Source organism: Thalassophryne amazonica, chromosome 17 (genome assembly GCF_902500255.1).
Source record: "Thalassophryne amazonica chromosome 17, fThaAma1.1, whole genome shotgun sequence".
Lineage (NCBI taxonomy): Eukaryota > Metazoa > Chordata > Actinopteri > Batrachoidiformes > Batrachoididae > Thalassophryne > Thalassophryne amazonica.
Window position 1 is genome coordinate 26,060,804 of NC_047119.1, and position 20,081 is coordinate 26,080,884.

A 20,081-nucleotide genomic window follows, 5' to 3' on the forward strand; every position below is an offset into this window, starting at 1 on the left:
TTCAAATAATGAAAAACTGCTATGTAGCTGGAATTTATGCAGAAATATTGTATGTAACAAGCAGTAATTGCCTTGGTGGCTACCAGACTTAGGTTTTGTTAATGACAAACTCATTTCAGGCTACCTGAGACTTCAACCACACCTGCTCCTATTTTCATTGTGTATGTGATGATAACATTATTCCCTCCATCAATCCCAGACATGTCCAGCAGGTGGCAGACAGGTATATGGTATATAAAGAAAACAACCTTGCATATTTGATTGCACTGCTCCATCAAAGTTAACCTTTCAAACATTTTATAGTCATTATGTGTGCTTTTAATTTGGTGAGTTATAAGATGATAGGATGTACTGTTTTTTATTATTATTATTTTATCATTACCTCCACCAAGGAGGTAATGATAAAATATGAACAATACATCGCAATATTTAACAAAAACTTTGTGAGAGAATATTGGTGAAATTCAGTGAGCAGATGGATAATGTCCTACAAAATGAGGAGTTAAATTTTTTATTTGATCCACAATATATTTTGGATCCAGGATTCATAGGACATTTTAAGGATTCAAAAACATCTATAAACTTTGATCAACTTTGAACACAACTTGTGAGCACATGAATAATGTAATGTAATTCTCAGTTGATCCAGATCATATCCTTTACAGCAATACTGCACTCTAAAAAAGGAACTGCTGTCTCAACGAGAAAAAGTGATGCAAATTGTGCAAATTGTTACATCACTTTTTTGTTGAGACAGCGGTTCTTTCTATACACTGTGAGCTCAAAAGTTCTGGATAGATCTTGATGAAATTTTATTAGCATATGGCTAAATTCTTTGGAAATTAGTTTTGATGCTAAATGCAAGTGAAACTGGGTACTTTGACAATGAGCAGTATGTGGCTTTTGTGGAGGTATGCGCTCTATAATTTGCTTCTTGTGTTAAACATTTATCTATCTCCTTATCAATATACTGCATTTTACATGTCCTTGCTGTTCTAAATCTTGGGAAAATTTAAAATAACATTCTTCCAGAATGTCTACAATTGATAAGTATATTAGGTTGCATTATTATTGACTGATTATCAGTAATTGTCTTGCCAAGTACAACTACACTCTAAAAAATGAACCGCTGTCTCGATGAGAAAAAGTGATGCAACAATCTGCATAGATTTTTCTTAAGTTATTTCAACTTAACTAAAATTTATTTCAACCTAACTAGAGACGTCTTTTGAAATTAACTCAGTTGAAATCTATGCAAATTGTTACATCAGTTTTTCTCTTTGAGACAGCAGTTCCTTTTTTGGAGTGTACAAGTCAGTCTATCTACAAAGAAATATTTTTTTCATGAGGTTTGTAACTATAATACTTTGTCATTTAATTAGGTTTTTTCTTTTTTAAATGAAATCTATGATATACGGCCCTATTGTTGTTGGAAAAGGAATGTTTGGAGATTCCAAGTTTGATTTTGTTTAAATGCTAATAACTTGTGGGTTTTTCTCTTTTTTTGGAAGGGGGGGATAAATTAAGTTAAAATTATTTCCCTATTACTGCATATGTGTCGCACTTTTTTGTCCTTTTAATTTCTGATTGTTACGTGCCGTCACTGCAGTGTGGGAGATGTACAAATGGGTTCTGTGTGTGTGCATTTGTGTGTGTGAGATGTGATACAGAAGTTATATATGTAACACTTTAGCTTAACCCCATTCATTGTACATTGATTAAAAGTTCCAAGATAAACTGGTCAATCTGGGATCTGTTAATCTTGTCATAAAAATCCAGTTAATTCAGTTCTATGAACCCAAGTCAGGCTTTGAATAGAAAACCTTGTGTGTGTGTGCGTGTGTGACCTACTTTTTCTTGGTCATATCAGAGATGAAAGCCCCCCACCCCCATGACCCTTAATTGGACTAAGTGAGTAGACAAAATGGATGTTTATGAGAGCTGATTTAAAGGTCTGTGGATTGCCTGCGTACCCGGCTCCTCTACAGTATCAGTTACATACCTCTTTTGGGTCAAATCCAGGGCAACACATAATAATAGACAGCCCTTGTGTATGTGTGTGTGTAATGGCATTTGTCATGCAATGACTCAACACCCAACCATCAGCAACCCAAGATATCTGGAATACAAGTTCATCTCATGACCCACATGTGTGAGTTCCAATGGCGTCAACCTTGACCCACTTTTACTTGGACACTTTTACTTTAAATGTTAGCGAGGGTCCGACTATCACCTCAACTCTTCAGCGCCACCTCAGCGGGAGCTACTGTAGACATTTTTAGGTTTTCAGTTCAGCATTTTTTATAACCTGTTCACTCTGCACCATAGTGTCACACTCTGCTTTCAACACACAACATGAAGCTTTACAGTTTCACTGAGTGTTTCATATATGACAAACAAACATTCATCTAGTTGGACCTCATTAAAATATTTTGCAGCTATACAAATATAAAAGATGTAATAAAAAACATGCAAATAATTCAGATTTACTCTTTTCAAGTGTGTCGTTGTAAATCTTACATTTTGCCATGTTTTGTGAATAGCATATGTAAGAATTGTTTTATTTTTGTCAAATTTTGGGTGATTCTGTGTAATATGATCTGACTGTGATATGGTCTGACTTTGTTTGCCTGTGAAAGTGATTTATTGTGGTAGAGGAGTTTTAGAATATTGTGTTATTTCATTGTTAATTTATTTGATGTGCCCAGTGACTGTGGATGGAAATTAGCTATAATCTGGTGCAGCTCACCTCTGTCTCTTTGAGTTCAATGATGCTGTACATTGTCCCTCAAATAAACTAATAAACTAAACTAAATATTTAGGGTAAACAAATAAATAAATAAATAAAAGTAAAAGAAAAAAATAATAAGCTAGTTCACTGTCATACAGACAGTGAACTATGAAAACAAGTTTTCAAAATGGTTTGTGAATATACTTTTGGTATACATTCATGCATCCATGCATGCATTCATTCATTCAGCTGGAGGTTTGAGTTAGACCGTGTGTGCATTATACAGTAATAAATGTTTACACCCATTGTATGATGTGTGGTAAAACCACAGAAGAAGAAGTAAGGTGTACTATATATAGGCCCCGAGGGCCCGTTTATGTTTGCACTCTAATAAAAGTTTAGTTTGTGACATTACACTTAGAGAGGTAAACAAAATTGTAACCCTAACTGTGCTTTGGAAAATGACACCATTAAGTGCTTTTGGTTGTTCTAAAAAACCTTTTACTGTCATTACCCCAAGTATAATGCATTATTCAAAAGGCTGTTTAATGTCAAATTGCTGCAAATGAGTAGCAAAGTAGTAGTAAGCTAACTAATTAAATGGCTTCTACTGAATTCTGTTTTTGTTTTTATTGTTGTTTCTTCCTAGATTTAGTTGCTCGGTTCTGCCAACTGTATTTTAGACGTCATTCCAACCTGACACTTTGAACTGGATTCATGTGCACTTGGTCTTTCTGGCCACTTGGTGGCACCAATTATACACAAAGCAGAGGTAATTGCAGCTCAAAGTGAACTCAAACTTTGAGATGAAATATTAAATAGTTGAAAATTTTCAAGTCAAAAATGTGTGAACACAGCCATATATATATTTATATATAGATATATGAAAATCCATTCTCTTCAGCATTACCCTAAAGACTGAAAGAACAGTGTGCCCCCCCACCCCCCACACACACACACAGTCTCACACACACAAGTTAACAACTGTTAGAGACTGTCATGTGTCACCAACACCCTACAGGCTGTATGATATGCACTATTTGCATATATGTCATATTGTGTTGTACATTTATTGTTGCTGCTATTTGTGACTGTGTGTGTGTGTGTGTGTGTGTGTGTGTGTGTGTGTGTGTGTGTGTGTGTGTGTGTGTGTGTGTGTGTGTGTGTGTGTGTGTGTGTGTGTGTGTGTGTCATAGTTGCTCCCCCTGCTTTCTATTATGTTTCTTATTTGTTCAGTTTTTCTATATATTGACAGAAACCTTCAGGAATTTCGATAAAGATCTCGGATTCTGAGATCTGCAGGTCAAAATAAGTTGCAGGGTGCCACGTTGTTCTGCTTACCTTCCTTCCAGAGAACAGCATACACAGCTGATGCACAGAGCCTCCGTTCTTGGTCAGCTCTTTCTTTAAGGTTTTGGGTGATGGGAGAGTCCAGCCGCCCTTATGATGGCCTCCGCCGGCCTCCAGGCAGTTGATGGCGTTGTCAGAAGTGAAGCAAGGCGTGCGGGGGTCCTGCAGGAGGCTTCCTTCGCTATGCGTGCGCCGACGCAGAGAGTTCTGCACGCTCAGTCTCCCGCCGCCATGCTTGTCACAGGTGGCGCCCTCGACCATGCTACGCCGCTTGCTGTCGCTGCGCTGCAGGTAGGCGTCATCGCTGTCGTCCTCGTAGTCCTCTTCAGATTCATCGTCGTCGTCGTCATCGTCGTACTCTTCTTCGTCGGTATTGGGGGACGAGAGGGCGTCAGCGCTGAAAGAGCGATCGAGGCGAAGCTCGGGGATGACAAACGAAGATGAGGAGGAGGACGGTGGGGCGTCGGGCGGTTCCGAGGCGTTGTCCTCATCTGTGTTGGACATCACCAGGTTTTGGTTCACCTCCACTTCAGTCCTCTCCTCTTCCTGCTCACCTCCTTCCTCTCTTTCTGCCTCCTCACTCCCCAAACTCTTCCTACTAGCCGCGTCCTCATCCTCGTTATTGTCACCGCTCTCCTGCCCGGTCTTCTGCATTGCCCAGAAATCCATCTCGTGGTCCTCCATGCTCTTGCAGTCCTCTCCTTCGGTGGAAGGAGGTGGCGCGGGCGGCACCTTATGGCACTCCTCAGATCCTTCCAGATCCCCGAGGGGCATGTACACCTCATCCAACGGGGTGAGCGGCTCTGAAGGGTGAGGGCTGCTGAGGTTCGGTGGTTCTGAAGGGCTGGAAGGGTACAGGCTGCTTTCGTCACCTTCTGAGCTGTGGGGGGGCAGATGGAGGCCCACACCTCCTTGATTGCCTCCTGCTCTGCCGAGCTCACACGAAGGAGCATCTACCTTCGGCTCCAACATCTATAGAAAGGCAGAAAGTGAGAGGGAAAAAAAAAACATCCGTCACATGCTTTCAAACCACTAGAGAAGAGGTTTCGCAAATCAATAGACTGCAGCTACTCCAATTGAACGAATAAAACTTGTTGTTAAATGCTGTTATAGAAGCTTGACAAAAGGCTGAATGTTTGGAAAGAGGAGTTCAAATGTTGGCAGTCAGAAAATAGCACAATATACTTTAACACAGCAAGAAATCTCAACACTAAAGTCAGAGTACCCAGAATGCAACAGCACTGTGATCTGTTCCATCTACTCCCCCCCTGAACCACCTGAAGGTGGCTGCACTCATTCTGTCAAAATAAGATGGTACTATGCCCTCGGGGACTGTCCTCTTCAAAACAGCTCGAGCCTTTTCCAAAAACTGATGAGATTACTGCAAAAAGGTGTTGGATGCAGACGTCCATCTGCTCACCCGAACATGCTTCTCAAACTCATTTCTCTCCATTTCAGCAGGTGACATGCTCACCAGCATGGAGATAACCAAATATCTGTGTCTGAGATTCATGTGCATGTGTGTCTGGTCACCCCCACCCCGCCCTTCCACATGTATCACCTTCTACCCAGTTTTAAATGCTGCTTTAACCTCTTTCAACTCGCAGAGCCATCAGTGGGTGGACTATTACAAATGCATTTTGTGTGGGCAAAAACCATTCAGTGCCACATAATTTCACATAAATTCAACTAAAAATCACTGTTTTCAACATTAACAAATATATTAGGCTGAATTAAGGGAAATGCCTCATGCTTTTCAAATTCTGATACTTTTTTTTTCCATATATATATATATATATATATATATATATATATATATATATATATATATACAGTGGGGTAAAAAAGTATTTAGTCAGTCCCTGATTGTGCAAGCTCTCCTACTTAGAAAGATGAGAGAGGTCTATAATTTTCAGCATTGGTACACTTCAATTATAAGAGAAAAACTGAGAAAATAATCCAGGAAATCGCATTGTAGGATTTTTAAAGAATTTATTTGTAAATTATGGTGGAAAATAAATATTTGGTCACGCACAAATAAGCAAGATTTCTGGCTCTCACAGACCTGTAACTTCTGCTTTAAGAAGCTCTTCTGTCCTCCACCTGTTACCTGTATCAATGGCACCTGTTGGAACTCGTTATCTGTATAAAAGACACCTATCCACAGCCTCAAACAGTCAGACTCCAAACGCAACCATGGCCAAGACCAAAGAGCTGTCGAAGGAAGAACATTGTACATGTGCACCAGGCTAGGAAGAGTGAGTCTATAATATTCAAGCAGGTTGGTGTGAATAAATCAACTGTGGGAGCAATTGTAAGAAAATGGAAGACATACAAGACCACTGATAATCTCCCTTGATCTGGGGCTCCACGCAAGATGTCATCCCGTGGGGTCAAAATGATAATGAAAACGGTGAACAAAAATCCCAGAACTACACGGAGGGACCTGATGAATGACCTGCAGAGAGCTGGGACCAAAGTAACAAAGGCTACACACTACGCAGAGAGGGACTCAAATCCTGTAGTGCCAGGCGTGTCCCCCTGCCAGTGCAACCCCTGGCAATAATTATGGAATCGCCGGCCTCGGAGGATGTTCATTCAGTTGTTTAATTTTGTAGAAAAAAAGCAGATCACAGACATGACACAAAACTAAAGTCATTTCAAATGGCAACTTTCTGGCTTTAAGAAACACTATAAGAAATCAGGAAAAATAATTGTGGCAGTCAGTAACGGTTACTTTTTAGACCAAGCAGAGGGAAAAAAAAGTGGACTCACTTAATTCTGAGGAATAAATTATGGAATCACCCTGTAAATTTTCATCCCCAAAACTAACACCTGCATCAAATCAGATCTGCTCGTCTGCATCTAAAAAGGAGTGATCACACCTTGGAGAGCTGTTGCACCAAGTGGACTGACATGAATCATGGCTCCAACACGAGAGATGGCAATTGAAACAAAGGAGAAGATTATCAAACTCTTAAAAGAGGGTAAATCATCACGCAATGTTGCAAAAGATGTTGGTTGTTCACAGTCAGCTGTGTCTAAACTCTGGACCAAATACAAACAACATGGGAAGGTTGTTAAAGGCAAACATACTGGTAGACCAAGGAAGACAAAGCGTCAAGACAGAAACCTTAAAGCAATATGTCTCAAAAATCGAAAATGCACAACAAAACAAATGAGGAATGAATGGGAGGAAACTGGAGTCAACGTCTGTGACCGAACTGTAAGAAACCGCCTAAAGGAAATGGGATTTACATACAGAAAAGCTAAATAAAAGCCATCATTAACACCTAAACAGAAAAAAAACAAGGTTACAATGGGAAAAGCAACCGTGGACTGTGGATGACTGGATGAATGTCATATTCAGTGATGAATCTCGAATCTGCATTGGGCAAGGTGATGATGCTGGAACTTTTGTTTGGTGCCGTTCCAATGAGATTCATAAAGATGACTGCCTGAAGAGAACATGGCAACAGCAATCAGAGAAAGTAGGAGCCAGATTGATGAAGAGTACTGTTTGTCACTCATTAAGTCCATGCCTCAGAGACTGCAAGCTGTCATAAAAGCCAGAGGTGGTGCAACAAAATAGTAGTGATGTGTTGGAGCGTTCTTTTGTTTTTCATGATTCCATAATTTTTTCCTCAGAATTGAGTGATTCCATATTTTTTTCCCTCTGCTTGGTCTAAAAAAACTAACCGTTACTGACTGCCACAATTCTTTTTCCTGATTTCTTATAGTGTTTCTTAAAGCCAGAAAGTTGCCATTTGAAATGACTTTAGTTTTGTGTCATGTCTGTGATCTGCTTTTTTTCTACAAAATTAAACAACTGAATGAACATCCTCCGAGGCCGGTGATTCCATAATTTTTGCCAGGGGTTGTACATGTCCAGGCCCGTCTGAAGTTTGCCAGAGACCCCATAACTTCATAACATAACATCATAACACTTCATAACATAACAGATAGTCCAAACTATACCGTTTTGGAATATTTATGTTCAGACAAATAATGTGGTATAACTTTCAATATGATTGGAAAATTTTTGAATTTTTACCCTGGTGAAATTCTTAAATTAACCCCTACCTGGCCGCCTATTGAAAATGCAAGTGGATACTTGTGGATAGTTTTTTCAAGAGTAATGTATAAGGAGTATTTATGCCAACTTTGGTGCTTGTTTCACCATTTGAACGATTCTTCTGTAAATATTCTGTTATCTGCTGCACTACAAGGACACACAAGACAAACACATGGAAATGAAACATTATTTCCAACCACAACTTGACTACAGTAAAGCAGATGAGAGTCTACCAATCCTTATGGATGAGATGCTAATCCATCATAAGTTTCTCCACCAGAAAAATACTGATTCCATTTACAGGCATGTGGACTGAGAGGACACAGATGAAGTGCCTTGTCCAAGGATACAGGTAGGCACACACCTAGAATTGAAGCCAGGTCTATAGAAAGGTGAGGACTGCTGAGGTTTCAAGGAGAATGAGTATCTCATTGCAGCCATTGACTTGTAAGGATGTCATGGAAAGCGGCATCCAAGAATGGGAAGAAGGCTAAGGTAAGCGATGCACTATATAACTGGTCATTTTTCTAAGTTCCTTTATGCTTACTGAGGTAAACTTTACGCTACAAGATACATTTGACATTTTAGCTTATTCAGTGGCAACAAGAAGAAGTTTACTTTAAGCATTTTTAGCTTGTCCTGTAGGCTTGCATTGTATAGCTGTTGAGCCCATGACAGTGTTCACATTCTAAGTCAGAAATCAGAAGTTAATTCTGCAGACTAATGAGGAAATCACAGTTCTTATACACTTTGTTAGCTTGTGGTGTCTTCAAACATTTCATGAAGTTCAGGTTAACAGTCATTTAAACAAATTGGAATTGATAACACTGGTCAAAAAAACAAAAAACAAATAAAAACATGGACTTTGAGAACTGATTTAGAGTAATTTTGGGGTGGTGAATCTGAATGTGAGCTCAGATTTCCTCTATCACATCACATTTCTTTGGAATCTGTATGTTCCATATTGATGGATTACGCATAAGTTCCTCATTCACTTACGAGTCTGGCACCACTAATCATGAACAAAAGCAGCTTCAAACCATAGTTTTTATATCAGGGTCGCAAAATGTGAACAAAGAGCCGTAATATCATTTATGGCGCCGAATCGGCGTGTGAGACTGCAGCTTTTGCTTCAATGCTTGATATGAGAAATATGTTTTCATATCTCAAAAACGTGATGTGATTGGCAAAAACTAACAACAGATTCAGACTCAGTGCCCCAAATTACCCAAAATCCACTGAAAAACTCCATGCAAGAAAAATGTGTTGACTAGTGTAATTATGAAATACTACTCTGAAATATTAGTTTCACTGGGTTTTTCATATCAGACTGTACTCAACACTCTTCACAAAGTTTTTAATAATATAAACACAACTAAATATTAAATGCAAATCTATATTTACAAACATTTTTGGTTTTATACAGGTATAACACATTATTGCTATTATTCTACCTTATGTTTTTGTTGTTGACTTTTAGTACAATTAATTTTTCATTGCAGTGATCAGGCCAACGTTGCCGTCACCAACATTACAACTGCTACGCCCGTACTACCAGTGTATCTGGATGATTGGACACTTTGTGCAGCACTGATATGCAGAGAAAGGAAGTTTACTGGCCATACATGCAATGACTGTACTCCAATAAATGGAAGCAAGCTCACTCGCCATGTGCATCAGTGATTATCTCCTAATTTATCTACTAAAGTGATCAAGTCAACACTAAGCCAGCTGAATGCCATGGTACAAATTACTGGGCGAGCGCGCATTCTTCTTAAGTTGGCACACAGAAGCTGCCAGCTGTCGTCACTCAAGATTACGAGCAAGTTAAGAGGCCTTGGCAAGTTAAATCACTTTTTGGAACTTTTACCACCATTGAATTATTAATCTAAGTGGTTGTATGCAGGGGCAGATCCAAGATCGGAAAATTAGAATTTTTAGGTGCCATTTCCTGTCAGGCTGTGAGAACTTGTGGCACAGAAGGTGGAGGACACAAATGCAGACCCACAGGCAGAGTTGATGGAATAATCAGAAAAATTATCAGGAGGCAAAGCAGTGGTTCGGTACACAAGTTGGCAGACAGCAAAAGCAGAGGTACAAGCAGACGTGAGACAAAAGGCGTGGTCAAAAAACAAGCAGGGTTCAGTAACACGTTGTGACTAAGTACCTGGGCTGAGGCAAAAGCAGATCCGAAAGACAAAGCTAGGTTGGTACACGACAAGGCAAAAACAGGACAAGACAAAAGGCTGGGACGTGGATACAAAAGATCGCAACGAACTGGTGAGGTGGTGCTGAACTCAAAAGACTTAAATAAGGCAGGTGGTAAATTAGAGAACAAGACACAGGTGTGCAGAAGGTGCTGGAAGGGGGCGTGACCAGGGAAGACAAAGGCAAGTGCAAGAGAGTGGAGTAGGACAAAAGCAAGGTGAACAGGGGCAAGATACTAAAGTGACAGAAAACGCAACAGTGCAAAACGTGACATACTTGACAACCCATAATAAATGCGAACAAAATAAAGGGGCAAAACTAAGAACTAAGGTGGCGAGTTAAACAGTGGAAAACCAGAAAACAAATGATAATAACTAAAACTAGAGGGGACCTGATACGGGAAAGTGAATACAATAAACATGACAAAACAAACTAAGGACTGAATAGAAAATAAATGATGAACAAAAACAAAACCAGAGACTACAGAATACAGGTAATGCAAAGAATGACTAAACCACAAATAAATGCTAAACAGAGAATTAAATTGGTAACAAAAGCATTACACAGAATAAAGAAACAAATAGAATCAAAACAAGACTTAACTGACAATGTAAAAAGATATGAAAAATAAAACCATACAAAATCCTCAGCGTACTGTAAGTCTAGACCCAAATAAGGGGAAAATCCTGACATGAACCCCGGGCCGGGGCAAATCCTGACATTTCCTGCATTTTGGTGCATATTTTACCACAAAATACACCACAGAGAACATAAACTTTGTAACTTGTTTGTTTTTATTAATTTGAATTTGAATCATACAATCCTGAATGTGATGCTATGACATTATGATGACAAATAACAGAAAATTTGAAATGTTTGTGGCTAAAATAGTGAATACTTTTGCTACATGTTGCTGAATCATGGTCTGGTATAAATGTATCTAGATAAGTCACTTCTTGCTGAATAGAGAGCTCGGAAACAGTATGCATAATTTTCCCATTTTAAATGCTTTAGAAGACCCAAAATGAATTCAGTCTTGCATGTTTTACAATCATTCTTCCCCATATATATATATATATATATATATATATATATATATATATATATATATATATATATATATATATATATAAAACAGCTTGAATAACTCACTGAAAGCCCAATATTGCCATGGCATTCTTGTCTGTGATGAGTGTATGCAACCTTTTGATGATATTGTGTAACGTCCATGTGTGCATACATGCATAAATTGATTATTATTCTATTTTTAATTTTGTAGTCTGGTCAGATGACTTAGGTCAGTGCACAGGTTGCGCAGCACTAAAGCTCCTTTGCATAATAAGTTCATAGACATGTATTGAAAGGTTCGAGGAAAAAAATATATATTCACAGAAGCAGCTTATGAAATACAGTGAGAGCTGTCTCAGACAAGATTTTATCTCCAGTTAGATCAGAGCATCTTATGACTGCAACTCGTCATCATGGGGTCACTTGACCAACACAAGGAGGTCTTTTATAGGATTTGCTGCAGATTTAAAAAGTTAGAGCTGATTTTGCAGACTGACCTGAGGACTTAGGATTTAAAAATATCCACTTACTGCTCCAGTGTACAAGAATTATTTCTGATTTCAGTTGTACGAGGTCTGTCAATAAAGTATAGGTCCTTTTTATTTTTTCAAAAACTATATGGATTTCATTCATATGTTTTTACGTCAGACATGCTTGAACCCTCGTGCGCATGCGTGACTTTTTCCACACCTGTCAGTGACGTCATTCGCCTGTGAGCACTCCTTGTGGGAGGAGTCATCCAGCCCCTCGTCGGAATTCCTTTGTTTGAGAAGTTGCTGAGAGACTGGCGCTTTGTTTGATCAAAATTTTTTCTAAACCTGTGAGACACATCGAAGTGGACACGGTTCGAAAAATTAAGCTGGTTTTCAGTGAAAATTTTAACGGCTGATGAGAGATTTTGAGGTGATACTGTCGCTTTAAGGACTTCCCACGGTGCGAGACGTCGTGCAGCGCTCTCAGGCGCCGTCGTCAGCCTGTTTCAAGCTGAAAACCTCCACATTTCAGGCTCTATTGATCCAGGACGTCGTGAGAGAACAGAGAAGTTTCAGAAGAAGTCGGTTTCAGTATTTTATCCGGATATTCCACTGTTAAAGGAGATTTTTTTTTTAACCTTTATTTAACCAGGTAAGTTATAAAGCAAAAAATTCTTATTTACAATAACAACCTGGTGGATGGGGAAAACACAAAGGTAAATCACAAATGTGGATCAAACAACACAGACAATAACATATATATTAACATGTAATAGACAATAACGTTCTCAGTAATTAAAAAAAAACAAAAACGAATTGCTTCATTTTAACCAAAGCATGAGCAGGTTTCAGCCAGCAGATTCTTTAAAATACGATTAAAATTTCCATTTCATTAAATTTATTCTTCTCCATGTCATCACATAAGTTACGTCTAGCTAGTTGAAAGTATCTCTTCTCTGAGCATTCCAGCAACAAACCAAAGAAATTTGTTGATTTCACGATCTCGCTTTGTGTGGTGTTACAAGAGCCTTCCACTGGATTATACAAAAAATAGACATTGACAGATATTTTTCATATTTTCAATTGTAATATCAGAAGAAGACATCAACAGAATCCCACTTCCCATGTTTCTGGATTTTTAAGACTTTTGAAAGATTAATTTAAGACATTTTAATACCAATTAATTCCTTATTTTGAGATAAACAAATTCATTGCCTGTTAAGACTTTTTAAGGATCTGTGGGAACCCTGTTTAGTAGACCTCTCACAAAGAGATGTTGATTTAGCAGAATTAAACCTCATCTGTCTCTCTGGCAGACCTTTCCTGTGTGCTCAAACACACAAACCAACAGCTTCAACACAAATCTTTTCGACATGGCTTGAGACACAATGGAGCCACCTGTCCTGTTAGATATACTTGTTTCCTGTCACAATGTCGGCAGCATCACATTGACATTTTGTGCCATGTCTTTCCACCGATCTGCTCTCGGGTTTTATTTCTGGATTTGAAAAGAACAAATGTGACCTTACAGTCAGAAAGCAACACGGAATCCACATGAATGCTCATTATATCACCACTTTCCCATTAATATGGGAAACAAGCTAATGGTCAATAAGACCAGAGAACGCTGTTCACAGTCATCAATGATTCAACGCTACACAATCTGTGATATTGCATCAATTAAGCAATGAAAGAAAACTGCACTAAAAGGCTGGGCAGAGTGGAATGAAGGGAAAGAATTTGAATAGAAGGAGAAGAGAAAGTGGACAAAATAAGTAAAAAGGAGGAGAGGGAGATCACTGAATGATAATTACACTGAAATGAGATGAGATTTGGAAACAAGAGGGTAGGAAACAAGGAATAAGGGATGAAGATTGGGAACAAGATCTCTTACAGCACAGATCCTTTATATACCTTGCCCAAATTAGACAAGTCCCCTTTTTCTTTCTAAAGTGGTCAAATCATTTATTTATTTGTGTTGTTGCAAGTTTCACACGCACGTTGTGACCGCAGCCTGTGAAAAACAGCTTTGCATGTGTGAAGGTGTGAAGGTCAAAATCCACATTGATAAATCCGCCCTGTTGATGAACAGATGAAAGTTCTGATCAAATTACATAAGAATCCATCCAATAAAGGTGTTTATTGATCAGTCAGCTGATTCACTTAAAGAAAAGTGCAAGTCTTTTCACTCCAGGGCGTCGACACACAGCACCGTGTTTTTAAAAAAAATACACAAGCACACTGCTTCATTTTAAATACACAAGTCTATTTAAGATAATCTGTCTCACTGTTTGAGAGCACTGAGTCGATAAGAACAGACAGAGAAGTCTTTCTCTGCAGCTGCACACTCACTCTGCAGGCCTCTGTTGCAGGGGTGGACCCACAAGGGTGAGGGGTGGGTAAGGGCCCCATCTCCACAAAAAAAAAACCTTAAATGTCCACCTTCTAGTCACTGTAAATGCATTTTTGCACATAATAATAATAATAATAATAATAATAATAATCAGAAAAAGTAAAACTTGTGCCAATTCAATATGCAAATCCTCGGATTTTCTGTGGCGACCCAGAGTGGAAAAACAAGGGAGAAGCCAACAGGGACCTACTTTTAATAATAATCAGATTCTAACACTTTGAAAAAAATAAGATATGATTTAATAACATATTATTATCACTGACACTATTTGTAATAATTAAGAATAAAGTAATTTTGCTGAAAAACCCAGGAGCTTCAAGCACTAATTACCATAAGTATGCAGTGTACTATTTTAGAAATTACTGTATAAATTAAAAATACATATAGAGGGGAAATCCTACTCAAATAGAGAGAGAGAGTTAGTAGTCATAGCGGAGCTGCAAAGCACGATGATGGACTCCGCCGCTGTTGCTATAAGTCAGACAGGTAGACAATTAAGGTAGACCGGATTTGGATAAGATTTTAATGCTACTTTATAGTTTTATGTTGTCTTGTTTGCACATTCTGCCTCTATGAGGCCCGTTGTTTACAAGGGCCATGGTCACCAAATACAAATTATTCATTGACCATAGCACCATTTTCATTTGTGTTGTTGAGAAAAAAGGAAAAAAATAAAATTTGTGCACCCCGCCTCACACCCTATGACTGCTGGGATAGGCTCCAGCCCCCCCGTGTGACCCTTAATTGGAGTAAGCGGGTGTGGAAAAACGATGGATGGATATTTGCTGTCACTGGGACTGACTTTTGAGTTAAACCCACAGTGCAACTTTAGTATTCTGTTTTTATATTATATTGCATTGTTTTGAACATAGCACCTTTTAAATATTCATAATGTGGGTGCTGCCAAGGCTTTCTAAATATTTGCACTAAATCTGAACAGGAACTCTACTTTTATTTGTGTCATTTCATTTAATTATTTTTCATTGTTATTTATGTTGTATTAGTGCATGGGGTAGTGGCCAAGCGGTTAGTGCGCTTATTTGCAGTGCGGTTGGTTCCCCATTTCAAACCCCACCCCTGCCCATTCTCCATATAATGTGGAGTTGCATCAGGAAGGGCATCCAGTGTAAAACTTGTAACAATTCAACATGCAAATCCACCTCAGACATGCTGTGGCAACCCTGAGTGAAAAAACAAGGGAGAAGCCGAAGGGACTTACTTTACCACACCATAATCTCACCTGGGGAACCAAAATAGCTAGAGCTGCCTCTGCCTGGGGAAGTAACCTGTGACTTCAGGGGAAGTTGTAGACTTTCATACACTTTACACTATGGAAGTTGGAGATAAGGACACGGGCCTCAGAGCCTTACATCTTCTTCTTCATGAATTGAACTGATATTAGTTATTAGTTCCCAAAAGAGGAAAATTGCAGTTTTACTGGAGGAAATAGGAAATAGAAAAGGCATCAGTTAAAACAGGTAGTCATCTATATATTAAAAGCCAAGTGGCCTCTGTGTATGTATGCTTGCGTGCATGCGTGTGTATGGCTTTGATCACGGAGAAACTGGGGACAGCTGACATTTGCCGTTTGCTATGCTTATATGTATTTTGAGTCAAGGATGAACGCAGCAAAAATAAAAAGTTGATAGGACTGATATTTTTGGAGAAATTAGATATTGGCTAACAAAAGTGAACAAGGGACATTGATAATTACATTCTGGACTCACACGCTATTCATGCAGGGGGCGGTAAATCATCTCTATAGTAAAAGCCAAGTGGCGTCTGTGTACGTGTATGCATGCGCCCGTGCATGTGTATGGCTTTGATCATGGAGAAACTGGGGAGAGCTGACATTTGGTGTTTGGTATGTTTGTGTATTTTGGGTCAAGGATGAACGCCGCCAAAGCAGAATGTTGATAGGACTGATATTTTTTTACCGCCCCTGAAAAATGTCAGGTATCTATTTCATAAACACTACCCAATCTAGAGCCCGTGGATCCCCACAGAAATGCGCTAGTGAAAAAGTAATATGTAATATAATGAATAAAATACAGAATTAGGACAAAAAACACCCAATAATAATAATGATGATGATGATGATGATGCAGAAGACAAGAAACAGAAGCTTTCAACTGTTTAGACAAATGCCACATATACGGCATGTAGTGAAGCTATAAAAATGACTTTTCTTTCTCTAATTCACCTTAGAAGTGGAATATAAAATATAAGATATACCTTACTGAATTTTCATGCGCTTCACATATTCCACTAATTATCTGTGACAGTGTCTCTACATTCACATCGTGAAGTGCTATATAAATTTCACAAAATTTTAATGCAATAACATAAAATCCTCAAAAAGGAAAGGTGCATAAATCTAAAAATAAAGTTGGTGTATGAAATGTCTGCAATTATACTTAAAGGGGCACTATGTGATTTTTTCAATCTAGGCTCTATTTTTAGATGTTTTTAGATTCATCGTGTCACTTGGGAGAAAAAAATGATTTTTATCGGTATAGTACTGCTTTACTAACACTGTCATGGGCTCTCCACTAATCTTACAAGTCAGTGCCATTATTTTGGTTATAACAGGAAGCAGACTAGAATGCAGCCATGCATTTGTAGATCTGCTCCACCCAGTCTTGCTTGGACACCAGAGAGATAAGTGTACAAAACTGCAATTCTTAGCACGCAAAATCCCATATGCAACACATGCACAAATGCTACATATATGCATAAATCAGCAGATTTTTAAAGGTCAGCTGCATCACTGGTGGGTGCATTTGCATTTACTTCCTGTATTCTGGATCTTCATAAACTGGATCTTCAGTATTTATTACTCATCCCTGCCCTATTACAAAATAATTATCATCATCAATCAGTAATACTGTTGTATTATTTATTTCTTTTCATAGGTAACTGATACAATGGTTCAAATTTTGGCCTTTAAATAACACAAATATGTTTGGTTGCGACTGAAGTAACAGCAGATGTGAAGTAGACAGAAAATCCATGCAGCCTTCTAAAACAACATTAAATCTCAATCTCACACCAGCCAATTTTACAACTACCAATACGTTAACACAAAAATGTTTAAATTTTTAGTCCAGTCCAGTTCTCCTCAGAGTCTCAACGCACAGTCATTTAGGGGACAAAGAATACAAGTTATAATGAGGCAAACTGTGTGAAACTGCAACCAACATGACTGTCGACGTGAAAAAATGACGACCTTTTCAAAAACTTCAGTGTTAATGTATTGAAAATCAGTCAGGGGGAGAATTGTGTGACTTCTGTCCCATGGCTATTGTGATACCATGTGACCTGTCCCAGAAAGCAGCTGTGCTGCACATGTCAACTTTATCATCCTCACAATTCAGCTTTGGTATTAAAAGCCTTATCTTTCTTCCACTGTATTACTGGTTTAATTAATCTACAGTTACACCTTCAACAAATCACATTGACTCTTTGTTGCTCCCTCTGATCTCTCCTCTTTTCTTCTTGCTGACTCACCACTGAGTCTATACTTTGGTTAGCGTGGAGGCAAAGCGATGCAACTCCACACACAGTCTTACCCCTCTTCATGCTATTCTTGAGTCAGATTTGTACACTGCCTTTTCTAAATATTGCCGTTAACATTTAAAGGACGGTGGTGCGGTGGAACAGCTATCCTGTTATGGGAGAGATTGATACATCATTGAAACATGAGAAACTGTCTTGGAGAGAACATATTGATCATGTTTGTAAAAAATAACCAAGTCAATAGGACTCATAACCAAAATAAGAGATTTAGTACATCACAAATGTCTTTTAACATTATATTATAGTTTAGTTTATCCATATTTAAGTTATTGTAATATTGTATGGGGAAGTACCTTTGCAACTTACATAAACAAAGTATTTCTTCTATAGAAAAATATGTTTGAATAGCTACTCATTCGAAACCTTGTGCTCCAAGTGCACTTCTGTTTTTTTAAATAGCAGCTCTTAAATATTTTCCATATAAATATTTTCTTGACCTGTATGTTTGCTTTCAGAGCTCTCTATGATATTAAGTGGCCTTCCGTCATTAAATATTATTTTGTGCATAACCATCAAATTCATAATTATCCAACCAGGCAGGCTGCACATTTGCATTTACCTTTGCATAGAGCAACTCGTTATCAGCATCACATCAGATATCATGGCGTTAAATCTTGGAATGATAATGTACACCTAGTGAATCCATCTATCACCTTATATACGTATAAAAGTGGACTAAAAGCGAAGCTTCTGCAGGAGTATTTACAATGACTTATTATAATCTGGAAAAAAATGGTGTAATTCTGTTGTATTCTGTTATGTTTGCTTTGTTTGGGAGTAGATTCTCTATAAGCCTTTTTGTTTTCCACCACTCCCTTGCACATTACTTATATTGTATTTTTTCTCTCTCTCTCTCTCTCTCTCTCTCTCTCTCTCGTTGTTTTATGTATATACATTATTTTGTATGAGTTTTATTTTGTACTAAATAAACAAATCAAATAAAAAAAAATCAAATCATTGAAACACGTGACACCATTGGCTTATTTCTCCAAGCAGCTCTCATCAGGCTGCATTCAGTGCCAAGTTCTCCTGAGCCGGTACACCGCTCAGCGAAAGTTGGGAAAAGTGGTCGTATGTCTTACCATGTTTGACGTATAAATTTGACGAGTTGCACCACACCTACAGTGAGCCATCTGAGCTGAGCACGAGTCAAGCGGAGGCACACAGGAATCCAACCAAGAATGTGTTTGAATTTCTTAACGGTTGATGTAAATGAACTCAACTCAAACTTTATTTATAGAGCACATTTAAAACAATCAGGGTTGACCAAAGTGCTGTACACATTAAAACAGGATAATCAATAAAATGCAGCAATTACAATAAGTAGTACTAAAATACAAAACACAGTGCTATAATATAATTGAATAAATGAGTTAAAATATAATTAAAAATTAAGTTCAAATAAAATTCTAATAAAATTTAAATAAAATTTTGCCAGAAACCCACTTAAACTTGATTAAAAGCCAGAGAGGAGGTGAAGTCCAAGACACATTCAGTAAGTGTTCAGGTAGCATCCACTGGATTGTCTAAACAAAACTGGCTGCAAAAGTGATGATTTGTATTAAAAATAAATGTCACATTCAGTAATTTATCCAATTACTTATGACCTTTGAAAATGTTGGGACTGTGTGTTCATGAATGCACATAATTCCTTTGTTGAACCCTTGTCATTAATACTAAGCTGACACTACAGGATCATCTTGACTGTTTCATTTCAACTCCAATATACTAGTGTACAGAGGCAATAGTACAAAAAATATGCCACTGTCCAAAAATGTATATACTTGACTATAACTTTATGGGGTTTAACAACCTACATGTACAGACACAAGAATGAAGTGCTTGCTCATAGTATTAAATATCATGTTAACTCTACACATTAGTTAGCACCAAAACATATGGAAGGTGAGTATTTTACCAAGTAAAACACAGTTTATATATAGAATGTTTTTGCATGCTATCTCTTGACAATTTGCTGCCAAGGTTTTTCAGCCGTCAACGCTTTCTGTAACACCAATAACTTTTTAAAGGTTCAGCGCATACAGGTGATCGATCTCCAAATGGACTCAATTACGTGCATGACAATGCTCTGTCCTCCAGCACGCTCTAATCCTCAGAGAGGAGAGTGACTCAACCAGAGTAGCCATTTATCTGTCAAAGCCCTGTGCTGTGATCAAGAGAACG

The 20,081-nt window shown here is 38.2% G+C and overlaps 1 protein-coding gene across 7 annotated transcripts in view; it reads right to left on the reverse strand.

The window, feature by feature from the left end:
* The window catches only part of rgs3a (regulator of G protein signaling 3a), a 288,184-nt gene that overhangs the window by 55,274 nt on the left and 212,829 nt on the right, over positions 1-20,081 (reverse strand). For all 7 annotated transcript variants that reach the window (XM_034192752.1, XM_034192750.1, XM_034192751.1 and 4 more), the window contains one exon: positions 4,073-5,053. In XM_034192752.1, the coding sequence (XP_034048643.1) occupies positions 4,073-5,053 (981 nt within the window). The remainder of the gene's footprint in view (positions 1-4,072; positions 5,054-20,081) is intronic.